The 17,102-nt window shown below is 39.9% G+C and overlaps 1 protein-coding gene across 3 annotated transcripts in view; it reads left to right on the forward strand.

The window, feature by feature from the left end:
• The window catches only part of myt1lb (myelin transcription factor 1-like, b), a 168,800-nt gene that overhangs the window by 139,455 nt on the left and 12,243 nt on the right, over positions 1–17,102 (forward strand). For all 3 annotated transcript variants that reach the window (XM_056255837.1, XM_056255836.1, XM_056255839.1), the window contains 5 exons: positions 5,964–6,085; positions 10,017–10,085; positions 14,549–14,611; positions 15,114–15,197; positions 15,689–15,910. In XM_056255837.1, coding sequence (XP_056111812.1) covers positions 5,964–6,085; positions 10,017–10,085; positions 14,549–14,611; positions 15,114–15,197; positions 15,689–15,910 — 560 coding nt within the window. The remainder of the gene's footprint in view (positions 1–5,963; positions 6,086–10,016; positions 10,086–14,548; positions 14,612–15,113; positions 15,198–15,688; positions 15,911–17,102) is intronic.

Raw genomic sequence — 17,102 nt, forward strand, 5'->3', positions numbered from 1 at the left:
ACATCTTTTTTTTAATTCATGTGCCTGGTAATCTTGAATCAGAATATCTTCCCCTCCCTCTTGCAGCATCTCTTCTCTTTTCTGATGATGAGGGCGGGGCTATAACCTGTCACTCACATGAGATCAGCCAATAGCAAACCACAACCATCCGATCAATTCCCCACAGACAAAATCAAGCCCCGCCCACATTTGTTCTCGCTCCAGAAGCCATTTCACATGGATATACGTCACAATAGAGAAGACTATTGCAAATTCCATTTCATCTTGACTTTAAAACAAGAAAAAAAAATGTTTTTTGTCCACAATAACACCGTTATTTCATTATTTATTTGTTAATATGTGCACTTTTGTTATGAATGTTAAACGTGTATGTTCATCACATGTGGTAATTGCTGTTAAAAAAAGTATTGCTTATGGCATATGATGCTGTGGCACTCGCTATAGTACTGTATGGAAAACACTCTGCAGTTTTGTTGTAAAATAATGCTTGAAAAAGACTGCCTCTAGAGCAAGACATCAACGAATCGTTTTACGTCATCGACCATAGGCCACGCCCACTGGCGTTCGGTTGCTTAGTGTGCAGATACGTGCGTTGTGTTGCGTCAGGTCAATAGAAAATGGAACCCATTATAATCACTGACGCTGGATTATACAGTACACAGTCGCCCGTTCAGTTTCTGACGTACTCAAAGCGCTTGAGTCTGACATCAGGACAAATAGAAGAGTAAATGCAGCGTAACGCAACATTCGCTTTCATGTGTTCTGTTCAAACAGCTTGTTTGCTTCTCTGTAGAGACTTCAGAAGGACACACACTCAAGGAACAAGTGGATGTTTTATTAATGGCGTCCCAGATCGTGTCGGAAAGATTATATGTTTGTTCAGAGCATTTGACTGCAGATAGTTTTGTAAACGAGGCACAGTGTAATGGAGAGTTCACAAAGAGACTTTTGTTGAAAGATGAAGCAGCCGACTGTATTGGATCTGACAGCAGAATAAAAACAGATCATTTCAGACAGAGAGTCCAGAAATATTTCTTCGGTATTGTTTTGTTTTTGTTGATTTAGGAATGTTTAGATATTTGAACTGGAAACCAAGAGGAAAAAAAATCTTATACAGTGGTGTTGTTTCTGTTTCTCCACTTTCCATCCGTGTCTCGCGCTGTCTAATTGGAGCAGCTTTAGTTGGGGCGGCAGCAGGAAGTGGAGCGTTGGGACGTGACCTCTTTGCTTCGCTGTCACTTCCTCTGGGGGTTCCCGTAGTAACAGAGGTCAGGGTGACTGTAGGCAGAGAGAGCTCCTCCTCATCCCTCACTAATTACATCTGATGTCTTCGCTCTGCATAACTGAATTTACTGAGATCCGTTTCGATGGGTCGTGTACATACAAACTATATGCATGATGTGCATCCTCATCTTCTTTATCTCTCCTTTGCTTTTTCCGTCTCATTAAAATCAAACTGTGCAGATTTTTCAAGATCATCCCTAAAACTTAAAATGTTGCGACTGTATTTTTTACGGTAAATTTCTGGGAGCCACAGCTGCTTTTTTTTAGCTGTATGTACAGACGGCTGAAATATTTTCCTGGTTGTTCTTCAGGATAAGGTCTTGTTCTGTATTTTTCTGTAACCAACACACACACACTCACACACACACACACACACACACACACACACACACACACACACACTCTCTCTCTCTCTCTCTCTCTCTCTCTCTCTCTCTCTCTCTCTCTCTCTCTCTCTCTCTCTCTCTCACACACACATACACACACACACACACACACTCTCTCACACACACACACACACACCATGCATCAGCAGGAACTAGCTTAAGATCTTGTGTATAATCCAGCTCTCACTGAGACCAGAGAGAGAGAGAGAGAGAGAGAGAGAGAGAGAGAGAGAGAGAGTTGGTTTCGTTGAGAGGTATAATGTCTGCTGGATGGTGTTATGCTCATGATGCAGATGCCTTCAAAAACACCTCCATTCAGACACCGTTATCACTCTGTCTTCACTAAAAGAAGATGGTGTTTTTAATGGTAAATCTGAGTAGAATCTGTATATGAATGTATATTACATTCATATTACACTAGATTGTTACATTTTCTGACTGGTGATGGCTCACGTTCAACTCATCACCATTATGCAGTGCAAGACTAGTAGGGGGTTGCCATGGTGCTTTCTATGTAGTATATTTTTTGTTTTTGTTTTTTTCCATTCACCATTCAAAAGAAAAAATAATCACACACACACACACACACACACACACACATATTACTAGACACAAATTGGTTTTGAATAAGGTGCTACATTCTTTTTATATATATATATATATATATATATATATATGGTGCTAAATTTTACATTTCATTGGGATTGTGTTGTAATAACCAAATATGGAGATGATCACATTCACCCTGATGTTAGATATACACAAAGTGAATGCTGAACAATATACATATTGTATTACTTTCTTTGCACTGCTGGTCTGTTTAAGAAATATATGTCTTAAAATGTTTTAAGCACCATATTTCAGGTGATGCTGAAGAGCTTGTTTAATAACCTGAAACGTGAAAGGTATCACACAGAGCAGCTGCGGAGATTTACACACACACACACACACACACACACACACACACACACACACACACACACACACACACACACACACACACACACACACACACACACACACACACACACACACACACACACACACACACACAGACTGTCACGTCACCACACCGCCATCTAGTGTATGGCAGCACTCTGATTTCCGTCTCCACCTAGTTCTATAATTTCCCTTTCTTATCTTCATGACAGCAAAGTCTCTGTGTAAATCCTGCTGTTCTAAAGGCATTTGGCTGAAATCTAGAAGTCTCAGTGATGCTGCACGACTGGCAGATTAATTCTCACATCCTCTGGCGTGTTAATTGTGGAAAAACTGATTGATGTGCTCCTCAACATCCAACGGATACATTCCCATTTGCATACAAATTGAGTGTGGGGAGCAATTGTGTATTTTTAAAGTGAAGGACTTCATGTGTGAATGTGACAATGAAGGCAAGCTGATTGACAGATGGTTGGATGGGTGGTTCTGTCAAGAAATGCATTTGAAAAATTATAATATATTTGTTATAATACTTATATATTTTTTATTCTTGAACCAAAAACAAAAACTATGTCAATTATGCATATTCAAATATTCTATTCAAATTTCATGAATTCCACACTCACTGTGGTGGAGTTAAAATAATGCAATACTTTATTTGTGGGGAAAAAATATTATTTCTTGAAAGGTTTCTTCTTTTAAACGTTCTCTTTCAGCCAATGGCAGATCTTTTGGCCTGTTGAAGGTTACTGGTGTGCCTCTTTGCTGGTGTAAATGATTATGCATTGATGTTTAACAGGCAATGAAGAAGAGTGGAAGAATTAGCTGCTATCAAACACATCTAAATAGCATACCATACTGTTTTATTACCGTACCATTTCTGCAGTCAACATATTTTCTTTATGGATGGAATACCAGGATGACCAACATCGAAATGTGTACCTTATAACAGAGCGAACTGTGTGGAATACTGAAACCCATAATGAAAAGCACCTTCTATTTCCAGGGTGTTGAATGAACTGGATGAGAAATGTTACAGGTGCTCCTCGACTCACTTATTTAACAAGACATTCGATATTTAGTATGCAAAATGACTTTCTCATAGAAAATCATTACTGAAAACTGGTGCTTGCTGAATTAAACAAGCAATCATACTGTGTAATATACTATATTGTAAATGTTTATCACAGCATAATGCCTTGCATTTCACATAGTCTCTAACAAACTATCCTGAAATATAGCAAAAGTTTGGGGCCGTTAAGAATATATAAATATAGAAAAATAATTCATACTTTTATTCAGCAAGGATGCATTAAATTAATCAAAAGTAATTTATTTCTAATAAATTCTCTTCTTTTGCACTTTCTATTCATTAAATAATCCTGAAAAGAAAATATCAGTAAACTGTTTGCCATATTGTGGCTGTAATGAGCACACGACAATCTGAGATAACAAAGAACAGTCTTTTTAACTCAATACTCCAAACACAGCAATCAACAGGAGAATGTGACGGGGAGAAAATAACAACCACATAACCATAAACTATATTGGACAATAAACAGACAGAACTCAGGGTTTAAATACACAGGGAGAGTAATCTAAATAAGTACAAGCAGTTGAGTTAAATCAGTAACTAACCATGGCATAAAGAACACAGGCATACCAGAATAGGAAACAAAAACAAAACTAAAACAGAACATACACATTACATTAGTCCCCCCTCCCGGAAGGTACGTCCCTGCGCCATAACAAGTCCAAACAAGGAGGGAGGGAGGGAGGGAGGGAGAGGGCTTTGGGGGAGGACGAGGGTCTGGCAAAGGGCAGGACACCGGAGGAGATGATAGAGGGAGAGACCAAGGTAGCGATTATGGTGGGAGGAGCCAGGAGCAGAAGTAGCCAGGTGGGAACCCAGAGTGAAGCCAGGACAATGACCCACGACTGAGTCAAGGGAGGAAGGAGCCATGTTGGATACTTGGCTGAAGACACCAGGGGGACAACTGACGGAGACGAAGCCGATGGAGGTCGAGACCCAGGTAGAGCTGAAGAGCCGATGAGCTCACTCGACACAGATGGCTCTGGAGACGGTGGTGGAGCCGCAGTGATGAGTGTCCGAGGTGGAGCCAGGGTGCCAGAGGACTGAGGAGAAGCCGATGTGACTGAAGACCAATGTGGAGCCGGAGGGAAGGCGGAGCGCGGCGGAGCTGAACGGGTGGAGGAACGAAGCACAGCTGAAGGCCATGGCGTTGGCAGAGCGACGTCTGACCAAGGTGGAGCCAGGGGGACAAGAGAGCCCGGTGGAGCCGCAAAGACAGTGGTCCCAGTTGGGGCTGAGGAAGGGGGAGCCAAGTTGGAGCCAACTGGTCGCTGAGCCGAGGTGGATTGATGGGCTTGCCGGCTGGAGGTGGACCCAGAGGATCATTGTGCTGAGGCGGAGCTGGAGACTGGAAGGCCCAAGGTGGATTGGTGGATTGACTCACACACCTGGTCAGGCTCTCTGTGGGGCTCGGGCCCCTGGGCGATGGTATGCTCAGTCCTCTTTACTAGCTCGTGCATCGTGGCAGGCTCAGGCTCACTGTCTGCGGTGGGCTCTGGCGTTCGCTCCGTGGAGTGTGTGGTGGCTGGCTGGGCTCTGGGGCTGGAGTGGGGCTGGTGATGTCCTCCGCTGGGCAGATAATGAACGCCAGTACATTGTTTACCAGCACCCACTCCAAAAATGCGGCAAAATCCTCTCTGGGACCGTTCACTGGAAGGCGTGCCTTGGACTGAGCGGTCCTGATAGTGAGTTAGGCATGCAAGATCTAAAAAGTTCCTTGTATGGTCCTCCAGCGAGCGGTCATTCTGTTCCAGGCAGAGTAGTTGGACGGCTGGTAGGTCCAATTGAATGGGAAAGAAAAGGAGGAGGACAGAAAACCGACGCAAAAAAATCCTGTCTTAGGTTCGGTATTCTGTCACATTATGGCTGTAATGAGTGCATGAGCGAACATTCTTTTATTCAGTAATCCAAATACAGCAATCCACAGGAGAATATCACAAGGAGAAAATAATCACATAACCATAAACATACCAGACAATGAACAGACAGAACTCAGGGTTTAAATGCACAGGGACAGTAATCACAATAAGTACGAACAGGTGCAAATTAAATCAGTAACTAATTAGGGCACAAAGATCACAGGCAAACCAGAACAGGAACAGGTCAAAGGTTCTCAGGGTCTGAAACATTATTATTTGAACTGACTATCAAAAATTATTACAGAATGGAGAAATTTGATGCAGTTTATAAATAAAAGATATGGTGCCGAAACAAGTAATACTAACAAGTCTCTGTTTCTCTTTCTGGCTTTGTCGTTACAGTCTGATGATCTGGATCCCTTCCAGGACATTTTAGAGGACAGTGCATACACTACTGATGTTGGCATTCCCAGTCCCAAACCAAAATTTCCGCCTTGCAAAGAAAGCAAAAAGGACCTGATAACGTAAGCAAGAATGATGTGATCACCCACCGCACCATGTTTCACAAGCCTTTACACTGTTCTACTGTCTCTTCCTGTTCTACTTCTCTTCTTTATCTTCTCTCACTCTCTGCTTTAGAGCTCAGCAGTACTGCATGCCACATGATCTGACATAAGCATAGTGTCAGGAGGCCGAGTATGCTTACTTATATAACGCTTTATGGATTTTAAACATCATTTAATTTGACCTCTTCATGGCTCAGCTTCTCCCTAGGATGTGATGTGATTTTAGGACTTAAGCACTCTTGCAGACAGTGAAGCTAAACTGGAAACAATGAACAATAAAAACAGCATCATAGATATTTGGCCAACACTTTGTGTTAACCACCAATCAGAGTTCAAGTTCAACTAGGCACTTATGCATAGACTGTTACTGGACCCAACAGGTATACGAATTAGAGCTGTCAATTTAACACATTTATTCAATTACCTAAAGAGAAACAAATTTAAAAATGTTTCTCTGCATGATATATAATGATGATACAAGTGTTCCTCCGGATTTAGATCTAGCTATATTGTATTTATAGAGTTGGCTAGCACATATATCAGTATTGGTCGGTTTCATTCCATTAAGAGATTTAAATGTTGCTATTAAGAGATTTAAATATTGGTGAACTTTGTTCTATTAAGATAATTATACATTGGTCAGCTTTGTTCTATTAAGTGAATTAAATATTGTCAATTTTTGTTCTATTAAGAGATTTAAATGACTGTCTGTCACGTGATGTCTGAGTTTTAGTTGGACTCAGTTGGTTTTTCATATTGTTTCCTGTTCTGTTTCCTTTGTTGGGATTTTTATTCATTGTTTTATTAATGCACCTCACCTGTTTCTCGTTTCTGTCATTGGTTTTCGTTGGTATATATTGAGCCTCTTTTTTGTACGTTTTTGTTCTGTTCTCGTCAATGTAAGATGGTTGTTCTGTTGGCATGTTTTGATATAATTGAATCCTAAATATTTTTGTATTTTAAAAATTTGTAAATAAATAAAGAGTGCTACAGTTAGATCCTGCTCTTTTTCATCTTTGCGCTTAACCACGGCTTGACAGAAGAAATTAACCCAAATATGGATCTACAGTAGCTGCAGCCCAAATCCTCCTCCTCTCACAAGGTGATCGGTCTCCCGAGGAACAATTTTAAATATGTTCTACCTCGTCCAGCAAACCAACATAAACCTGTGTGCGTTTTTACGGGCAGGTCTGGAGACAGTCCTCTGGGAACATTTCCGGAGTACATCGACTCTGTGCTTATAAATTGTGGATCTCCCTTTACTATCTATGAGAGTGAGGAGAATCATCCATCGCCAGCGCACAGTCCACAAAGTACCATCTGCTAAAGCAGCTATGCCCCCAACAGAGCACAAGCCAGAGCCCAACGCTGACTCAGAGCCCGAGTTGGCAGCAAAAACTGAGCCCCAACTCAACAGGAATCAAAAGCCAGAGCCCACCGCAGACCCAGAGCCACAGAGAGCAAAGTCTGATCAGCTGCCTGAGCCGCCACATACATCCCTAATGGAGCTTAACCCCTGAGGGTACGTTCAAGTTTTGGAGTTTGACCAGGAGCGAGAGCCAATAGTTCTTCGACCATTTCCAAATCTCCTTCTTCTTCCAGCATTAAGTCTCCTTCGTCGCCGATGCTCCCGCACAGCACCAAGTCTGATTTGTCGCTCAGCACCAAATCTGTGTTGCTCTCAGCCAGCCTCCCACTTTTTCCTCCTCTGCCTATGCCATCTGGTTCTTCGGCCCCATCTCCATTGGCTCCCTTTGGCCCTTCAGGTCCTTCTATGCTGGCTTCACCAAGCATCTCAGATCTGCCTTGATCTTTCAGGTCTCCAGCTCCACCCTGGTGTATAGATAACCTGGCTCCACCTCAGCCCTCCGAGCCCTGGACTCCACCTCAGCCTGTCGACCCATCATATTCACGCTGGCTCCACACTCCCTCTGGTCCACAGTGGTCCATCATCCATTAGGCTACGCCGGGCTCCCTCATCACTCTGGCTCTGCCTTTTTCAGTTATCACCCTGGTTGTGCCACAGACAACGAGTCCTCCACCTACGCCTCGTCCCTCCACCCCTTTGGCTCCAACGGTCTCTTCCTTCCCTCCAGCTCCACCGTTTACCTCTCTCCCTCCTTCTCCACCTCAGTCCCACAAGCTTGTTGTTCCACCTCAGCCCTCCAGTCCATCGTGCCGCCCTGGGTCTTCTACTCTTTGGCTACTCATGGGTCTCCACCACACCCGGCTTCACCTCAGTCGGTCAGGCTCATGGCTCCACCCTGGCTCCTCCTTCGTTTCTGCCCTGGTCCTGCATCCAGGTGTTTCTTTTGGGGATCACTCCCTGGCTCTTACCACCATCATCCCCTACTTGGCTTCTTCTTCTTCCTCGGTTGTCCCTTCTGCCACCTCCGCATCCTCCACCTAAGCCCCCTCCCACGCTCCTCTGTTGGACTGTGGGTAATGTCACATTATGTCTGAGTTTTTGTTGGACTCTTATTGGTTTTTCATAGTATAATTGCTTCGTTTTCGGTTTCCTTGGTTGGCTGTTTCTCATTTCTTTAATTGGTTTTCGTTGGTATATATTTAACCTGTTTTCTGTCAGTTTTCATCAATGTATGATTGTTGTTCTGTTCCGTTTTTTTTATATTATTGAATCCTGAGTATTTGGGTATTTTTGAGTTGTAAATAAATAAAGACTTCTGCAGTTAGATCCTGCCATGACGTGACACTGTCGGTATTGTTAAGAGATTTTAATAAATCGAAAGTAAGTCATTCTCAAAAAGTGTTAATGAAAATATGAGCAGATGTTGCAGATGAAAAGTCTGATGCTGGGGCACACAGCAGGAGAAAGTAATAAAGGAATTTAGACAATGGTCGGTTTTGATGTAAGCAAGTGTAAACAATCCTCAGAAAGCATCAATGAAGATATGATTAGCTGTCTTAAGTGGAACAAATAACCTGTTGTCAAATAGTCTAATGTGAGTTTAACATTTTCCAAATTGAATTAGCAGTCATTTATGCAAAAATGTTGAGAAATTTAAGGTATGGGTTTAATTTTAATTAGTATCATATTTGATCTGAGCCATAATTAGTATAATGTGGTGCTGTCCCTGTGGTTGAAAATGAAAGATTTTGGTTGAAAATACCACAGAGAATTTTCCCACTATTGGAGCAATGGGAGCAATTCACACTCGAAGTAGTATCTTCATGTTTTTGTCTGTTGCGATTCATTGGATTCATTAATCAACACATCGTATAATTAATCGTATATATATATAAATTCAATTGGCAGCCTTAATGAAAACATTTCAGGTCTTTTAACGTTTCTACCCCTGGCTGTAATGCACACAAAGGTGTTGTAATGCTCACCTGGGGACTAGATTGAAGTGTAGCCATTTTTACCAGATTTTTTTTTTTTTTTTTTTTACTTTTGGTAGTATAATATTTTGTTTCCTTTGTTATGTTTTGGATTTTGGCCTTTCATTCTGTCTATTTTTTTCTGGAGACAGATGTCCAACACCAGGGTGTTATGGGAGTGGTCACGTAACCGGTAATTACGCCTCACATAGAAGGTGTGACTCCATTTTTTAATGGTGGATTCAGTCCAATGAATTTATTGTTTTCAGCTTACTTCAACTATGCTGTCGGAAAGTTATCAGACTGCCTCTCCATGTTAACCCTTTCAATATCTCACCAGAGATCCTGGGACAAGTGCTAATTTCAAGAGAATAAAAACCATTATAATGCTTTGCTATTCAGAGGGTTACTAAATACAGAGTGTCCCTTCACTTGCACCATGGCTTTATTGCATTTGTGTATGTGTGTGTTTGTTTGTTTTTTTAGTATTAGTAGCATGTCTTACCACCAGTTTATTTGACTAACATCTGAATATGCAACCTTTTAGTCTTTCAGGTTGTCCTTTAGCAGATAAAAGCATTCGGAGTATGATGGCCACCAACTCACAAGAACTCAAGTAAGTATCAAACTGTACAGCACAGACATGGCTCATACTCAGGAATCAGTGCCATTTGTGCCTGAAAATGACATCTCATCGGTTATATTCTATTCTATATTGTTTTTTTAGATTTTTAGATAATGTTTTCACACTTCAGACCCAAAGCATCAGTGGCCACCATAGATATTGGGATGCAACCAGCGCTTGACATTAACTTTTTTGCTCACTAGCCAATGTGGCTAGTGGTTTTCCAAAATGACTAGCCACGCAGCATTTTTACTAGCCACAGTTTTGTTGTTGTACGTTTTATATGATTAAAATTGACAATGGGGCTGAAAACGTGCTAAAATGAACTAATATTATCATTAGCTCTGATAAGGTTGTTAAGCTCCTTTTTTGATAACATGTTGTCTAAGATACACACATAAAATAGCTTCTTATTGTATATAATAAAAGTGCTGCATTGTTTGTTTGTTTTTTGTTTTACAGCAGTAAATACTGCAATACAGAGTAGAACAATTATCTGCATTAGAAACAACGAGCAAAGAATAAATAATAATTTTAAAGAAAAAATCCACAATTAAGGCACCAGGATTACAACTTTATATAGGCTATATAGGACTATATAGGACTTTGGATTGTTTGTTTTGCATCAGCTTTTCCTCAGAGCTCTGACTTAATAATTATCATCATGAAGCTCTGAGTAACTGGAGATATGTCCACCTGAAACAAGTATAGGCCTACAGGTCTTTATTTTCCAGATTATTCCCACAAGCGCATCTCCTGCTTTCTTTCATGGCATGATTAATTTTATTAAAACATAGAATTAACTCTGGAAAGATAGTTGTGATATGACGTGACATAAGGGCAGCCCTGCTAGTAGTTAGGCCTACACCGTGGCCCTTAATCATGAAGATGATTTTTGCTTTAATACCGGCCATGCACACTCACGAACTGACTGAACGCTGTGTTGATGTGTGTGTGTATGCGACCAGTCGCGTGTGATGATCGTTCGTTTGGCGCGCGCACCCTCGCGCAGCGGCACTGCAGGAGAGCGTGAGACACGCCGGTGGTCTGGATTATCCTGCTATTAAAAAAAGATCGCTATATCATCACATTAAGTTGATAATTAAGGGCAGACTAAAACAGCCCAGTTCGTCGCACAGTCCGCGAGTTTAATCTCCGCGTGTCTTCTTGTTTGCAGTGTTGTCGTTCAAGAGGATTCACGAATGGACCAATGAGCAAACACTAAACTATGTGCAGGTGGTACTCATGGGAGTGGTAGTGGCATAGTGTCAAATTGCAATTCGTTTGTTATGTCAGATGTCCTTTGACAAGACTACAAATCTTCAACACGCCAAAGTGGCTAGTGAGAGTGACTGTGTTACCCGCCACGGGTGAAATGCACCCGCATTTGGCGGGTTGGCGGGTGTTAATGTCAAGCCCTGGATGCAACTATAATGCAATGTACCTCAAAATCCACAAAAATGAGTTTATCGTCACCTTATTTTTAAAATATCATTTGATGATAAATATGTGACTACAGCTTACTACGAATTATTAATGACCCCTGACATTCTCTTGTGAAAAACCAGTACACTTTAGCATACTTTTAAGAGTATACAAATAATATACTTTAAACGAATATGCTTGGTGTGAACTGACACTTTTCAGACACTTAAATGCATAAAATGAGATGAAAATGTCTTATAGTTTAAATTGATATTAAAATAGAAAAATATACTTCAATATAATTTTTTGTCATGTATTTAAATACTTATAATTACACATTTGTAAAGATGAAGTTGTACAATTTAGTACATTTAAAATACACTCACCGGCCACTTTATTAGGTACACCTGTCCAACTGCTCGTTAACACTTAATTTCTAAGCAGCCAATCACATGGCGGCAACTCAGTGCATTTAGGCATGTAGACATGGTCAAGACAATCTCCTGCAGTTCAAACCGAGCATCAGTATGGGGAAGAAAGTTGATTTGAGTGACTTTGAACGTGGCATGATTGTTGGTGCCAGAAGGGCTGGTCTGAGTATTTCAGAAACTGCTAATCTACTGGGATTTTCACGCACAACCATCTCTAGGGTTTACAGAGAATGGTCCGAAAAAGAAAAAACATCCAGTGAGCGGCAGTTCTGTGGGCGGAAATGCCTTGTTGATGCCAGAGGTCAGAGGAGAATGGCCAGACTGGTTCGAGCTGATAGAAGGGCAACAGTGACTGAAATAACCACTCGTTACAACCGAGGTATGCAGCAAAGCATTTGTGAAGCCACAACACGCACAACCTTGAGGCGGATGGGCTACAACAGCAGAAGACTCCACCGGGTACCACTCATCTCCACTACAAATAGGAAAAAGAGGCTACAATTTGCAAGAGCTCACCAAAATTGAACAGTTGAAGACTGGAAAAATGTTGCCTGGTCTGATGAGTCTCGATTTCTGTTGAGACATTCAGATGTTAGAGTCAGAATTTGGCGTAAACAGAATGAGAACATGGAACCATCATGCCTTGTTACCACTGTGCAGGCTGGTGGTGGTGGTGTAATGGTGTGGGGGATGTTTTCCTGGCACACTTTAGGCCCCTTAGTGCCAATTGGGCATCGTTTAAATGCCACGGCCTACCTGAGCATTGTTTCTGAGCATATCCATCCCTTTATGGCCACCATGTACCCATCCTCTGATGGCTACTTCCACCATGTCACAAAGCTCTAATCATTTCAAATTGGTTTCTTGAACATGACAATGAGTTCACTGTACTAAAATGGCCTCCACAGTCACCAGATCTCAACCCAATAGAGCATCTTTGGGATGTGGTGGAACGGGAGATTCGCATCATGGATGTGCAGCCGACAAATCTGCGGCAACTGTGTGATGCCATCATGTCAATATGGACCAAACTCCCTGAGGAATGCTTCCAGCACCTTGTTGAATCTATGCCACGAAGAATTGAGGCAGTTCTGAAGGCAAAAGGGGGTCCAACCCGTTACTAGCATGGGGTACCTAATAAAGTGGCCGGTGAGTGTATATTAACTTTAAACAGTACAGTTAAAATTATAATCAAGTACTTTACATGTGCTCATATTAGTCAACACATCACTTCACTGAAGCATGACAATAGATTATTAAAACAATTATTTAAAATGTTCTTTAAAAGTGTATTTAAGTGTGATATGAAACAGCCATGAAAGTGTGCTTTCAAAAATATTAAATTATCTGCAAGTAGTGTTTACTTTTAAGATTTGAAGTTCAAATTGTGCACACTTATTTTTCACAAGGGTTGATATGGCTGTTATAAGTGTAAACATAAGTGTAAATACAGATCAAGACTGTAAGACAAACTTATCTCTGTTTGAAGCATGTGGTCAAAAAGACTTCATAAATGATGAAGTCATAAAGATGTCACAGTATAACAGGGTTGAACACGAAACACGTATATTACAGTTAAAGAATGATATCTGAAAATAAAACATCCAAATATTAGGTGGAATTTTTGTTCTGCGAAATCCATTAAAATGTTATAATGAATGAGGATATGCAACAACAAATTATAAAGGATATTCCAATGAAAAGCAATGTTTTTGTTTTTAACGCGCCATTTTGTTGACATTTCTTTTAATTGAAAAACAATCTAAGTGTAACGTGTATATCCTGATCTGTTCTGTTTTTGTTTTCACTCTGTCTTCTCTGTTCCCATTTGCCTGTGTTCATAATTAGTTCCCTTGGTTACCCATTAACACTTTAGTTTGTTGCTATGGTTAATCATTGATTAGATTCTGTTCACCTGTGTTCATCTAGTTTCTTTTGTTTGGTCCTTGTATTTATATCCCTGTGTTTAAGTTCATAGTTGTCATCTCTCTTTAACGTATATGTTGAAGTCTAGTTTGTATTTTCTCCTGTGTTCTGAGTATTTTGAAGTCAAGTGTGATCTTCTTCGTTATGCTATATGACCAGCGTGACACTATGAATATCATAAATAATAATATTAGCACATTTTAATTGGCTATTAAGTGTCTGGGACACATGGTTTTCTGAGAATGACACCCAGTTTTTGGTTTCTCTTAATATTTTAGCACATGTGCTGTTCTGAGGTATGGCAATGAATGAAGCTTTGAACATATTATATATGAAAGTTTTCTTAGAAATTACAGAAGCTCCTGAGGAGTGATTTTGATTTGATGACACACAATGACTTGAACGGAATGTGTGTTAAAACCAGTCAGGATAGTTAGAAAAAAGCTTACAGCAGTGCATAATACACTGTTTAAGTTGTGAGCTCATTGTTTTGTATCAGATTATTTTTCTAATGCTGCAAAGCTTCTTCCCTTCATTTCAATAAGCAGTACATGACTTTTCCTTTTATTTGGAAGGTTTGTGGAAAGCTGTAGTGGGAGTTGATGATGATCATGTAAGGTCAGGGCTCTTCTTGTGCATGCTGGGCAGTAACAGGGTGTATTTCTGTCCCAGGTGCTCGACCCCGGGCTGTGACGGCTCGGGACATATTACTGGCAACTACGCTTCACACAGAAGGTAATGCACACACACTCCCTTCTGAAAAAGAAATGCACTTGTATTGTAAGTAAAACAATAATAAAAAAACAAACCTGCATTTGCCGATAATATTAATGAAATATAGTGTAATTAGAGTACACTTTCATATGTTTCTTAACACACTTGAGTACACTTTTAAAAATTGCTTCAAATACATTTTAAATCATTGTTTTAATCATCTTTTGTCATGCTTTAAAGATGTTAAAGCAAATTAACATCTTATAGAAACAATTATGAAATGATAAAGTCCTATTTAAGTGGGTCATAGAGCACTCTAAAGTTCAGCTTATTGCATTTTATATCAATTTAAACTACTGTATATTATGTAATTGTAAATAGCATGCAATTAAGTGTCTGAAAACATTACATTCAGTGTATTCTTCAAAAGTACATTTCTTTCTATAATAAGCACTCGTTTTAAATGTATGCTAAAGTGTATTTTTCACAAGAGCTGAAGCAACAACAGCTTGTTTTCCCCCAGTTTGTCAGGATGTCCACGGGCCCGGAAGACTGGAATAAAGATAACGCACAGTAAAGAGGACAAGGAGGACCAGGAGCCGATCAGGTAAGTATTAGAAATATATTAATTACCAGCAAGTTGTTCAAAAGTAACCAATGTTTAACATTAAAGCTGCAGTCCGTAACTTTTTTGTGTGTTCAAAATTTACAAAATGTTTATAATAAGCGAGTACATCATGAATCCATTTGCCAAACCATGTGTTTTGTCTTATCCTGAATCCCTGCGATAATAAGTGTTTATATTCGTAGTATCATAGTTTTTATTAATATTTTAAAGTTAAAGTTTTAGTAAATTTGTTGTTTTTGTTTTTTGTCTATATTGCTTTCATTTTATTTCAGTTTTAGTTATTTTAGTACTTAAAATGAGAAATGCTGTCTTGGCAACTAGCTAAAAATAAAAAGAGTTTAAGATTTTTTTACATTTAATTTTATTTCAGTTAAAGTTTATTTTATTTTAAGTAACGGAAATGTAAAATGACATTGATTTAGTTTGTCTGACAGAGATCCCGTGTAACAGTGGCTTGTTTGTGTTTGCAGGTGTCCGGTGCCAGGTTGTGATGGCCAGGGTCACATAACGGGTAAATATGCGTCCCACCGCAGCGCGTCAGGCTGCCCTCTAGCGGCCAAACGGCAGAAGGACGGCTACATCAGCGGCTCCCAGTTCACATGGAAGGCTGGGAAGACAGACGGCATGTCGTGTCCAACCCCGGGCTGTGACGGCTCTGGACACGTCAGCGGCAGTTTCCTGACCCACAGAAGGTGCTTTTTTATTTGCAGAAGAAATTATTTACACTGAAACCCAATAATGCTAATCACAAGTAACATAAAAACATTCAGATTCAATATTTACTAATAGTACATTATTAAAATTAAAAGTTGTGGAGATGGTGGTCTATCTATCGATCTTTTTTTTTATTAAAAAAAGAAGCATGTGTTAATATTATTTTTCAGGGCTTGACGCTTACTTTTTTCTCTAAGGAGCACAAGTGCTCTTAAGTTGAAAAATTTAGGAGCGCATTAAAAACTTTAGCAGTGCAATGCACATTTTTCATATGTGTTTTAGCTTAAAAAGGGGGTATAAAGGGACAATATAAGTAGAATACAAAAAGTACACAAGGTTTTACTGAAGGTAATTGCTGGAGCTTTTATCGTGGTAACCTATATAGTATCACGTATTGAATTAGTTTACAATAAAGTGTTGTCCTCTAGCCGATCTTAATAACTTTTTCCTTACAATAAAATCTCAGAACATTTAAATATACAATAAAACAATACACACAATTTTATAAAGCAAACAAATGTTTCAAACAGATTAAAGTGCAAAAAAACTAGAAAGAACAGGTAACACTAGGTAAGTAACAATAGGTAAAACTACAATAAGGTCCCTTTAGTTAATGCATTAAGTAGGCTAACATTAACTAACAATGAGCAGTTCATGTTAGCTCTATCAACTTTTGATTTTAATAATGTACACTGTAAAAAAGATCACCTTACTAATATTGCAATAACTAATACATACTGTAACAAATGTATTGCTTATTGTTAGTTAATGTTCTGCATTGTTACCCAGATGACAAGCTGTCTTGATGCACACTAGGGGTGTTCAACTTTGACTGTGCCTCACTGATAGATATTTAAGCTAAAAACTAATTAAGTAGAGTCCATATTTTTTGTCAGCTTTATTTTGACGGTGAATACAACCAAATATAACATTAAGATTACATGAAGAGAGATTCCCTTTCGAGGTGGAACTCAACACTGCGTCTTGGATTGATGCTATGGGGACGTCATCAGAGTGACCATGTCTGAACCATGTGTGCAAACATGACAATTTCAGTACTCGGCCCGGACCCAGAGTACTCCCTCATATGTAAGTATTTAGGACTAGAAGTGTGGAGAAGGGGCGGTGGAGGGGTGCTGAAAAACTGTCAATGGATTGAGGTGAGACTGC

The sequence above is a fragment of the Rhinichthys klamathensis genome, unplaced genomic scaffold (genome assembly GCF_029890125.1).
Source record: "Rhinichthys klamathensis goyatoka isolate OS25496 unplaced genomic scaffold, OSU_Roscu_1.1 h1tg000123l_1, whole genome shotgun sequence".
In the NCBI taxonomy this organism is placed as follows: Eukaryota; Metazoa; Chordata; class Actinopteri; order Cypriniformes; family Leuciscidae; genus Rhinichthys; species Rhinichthys klamathensis.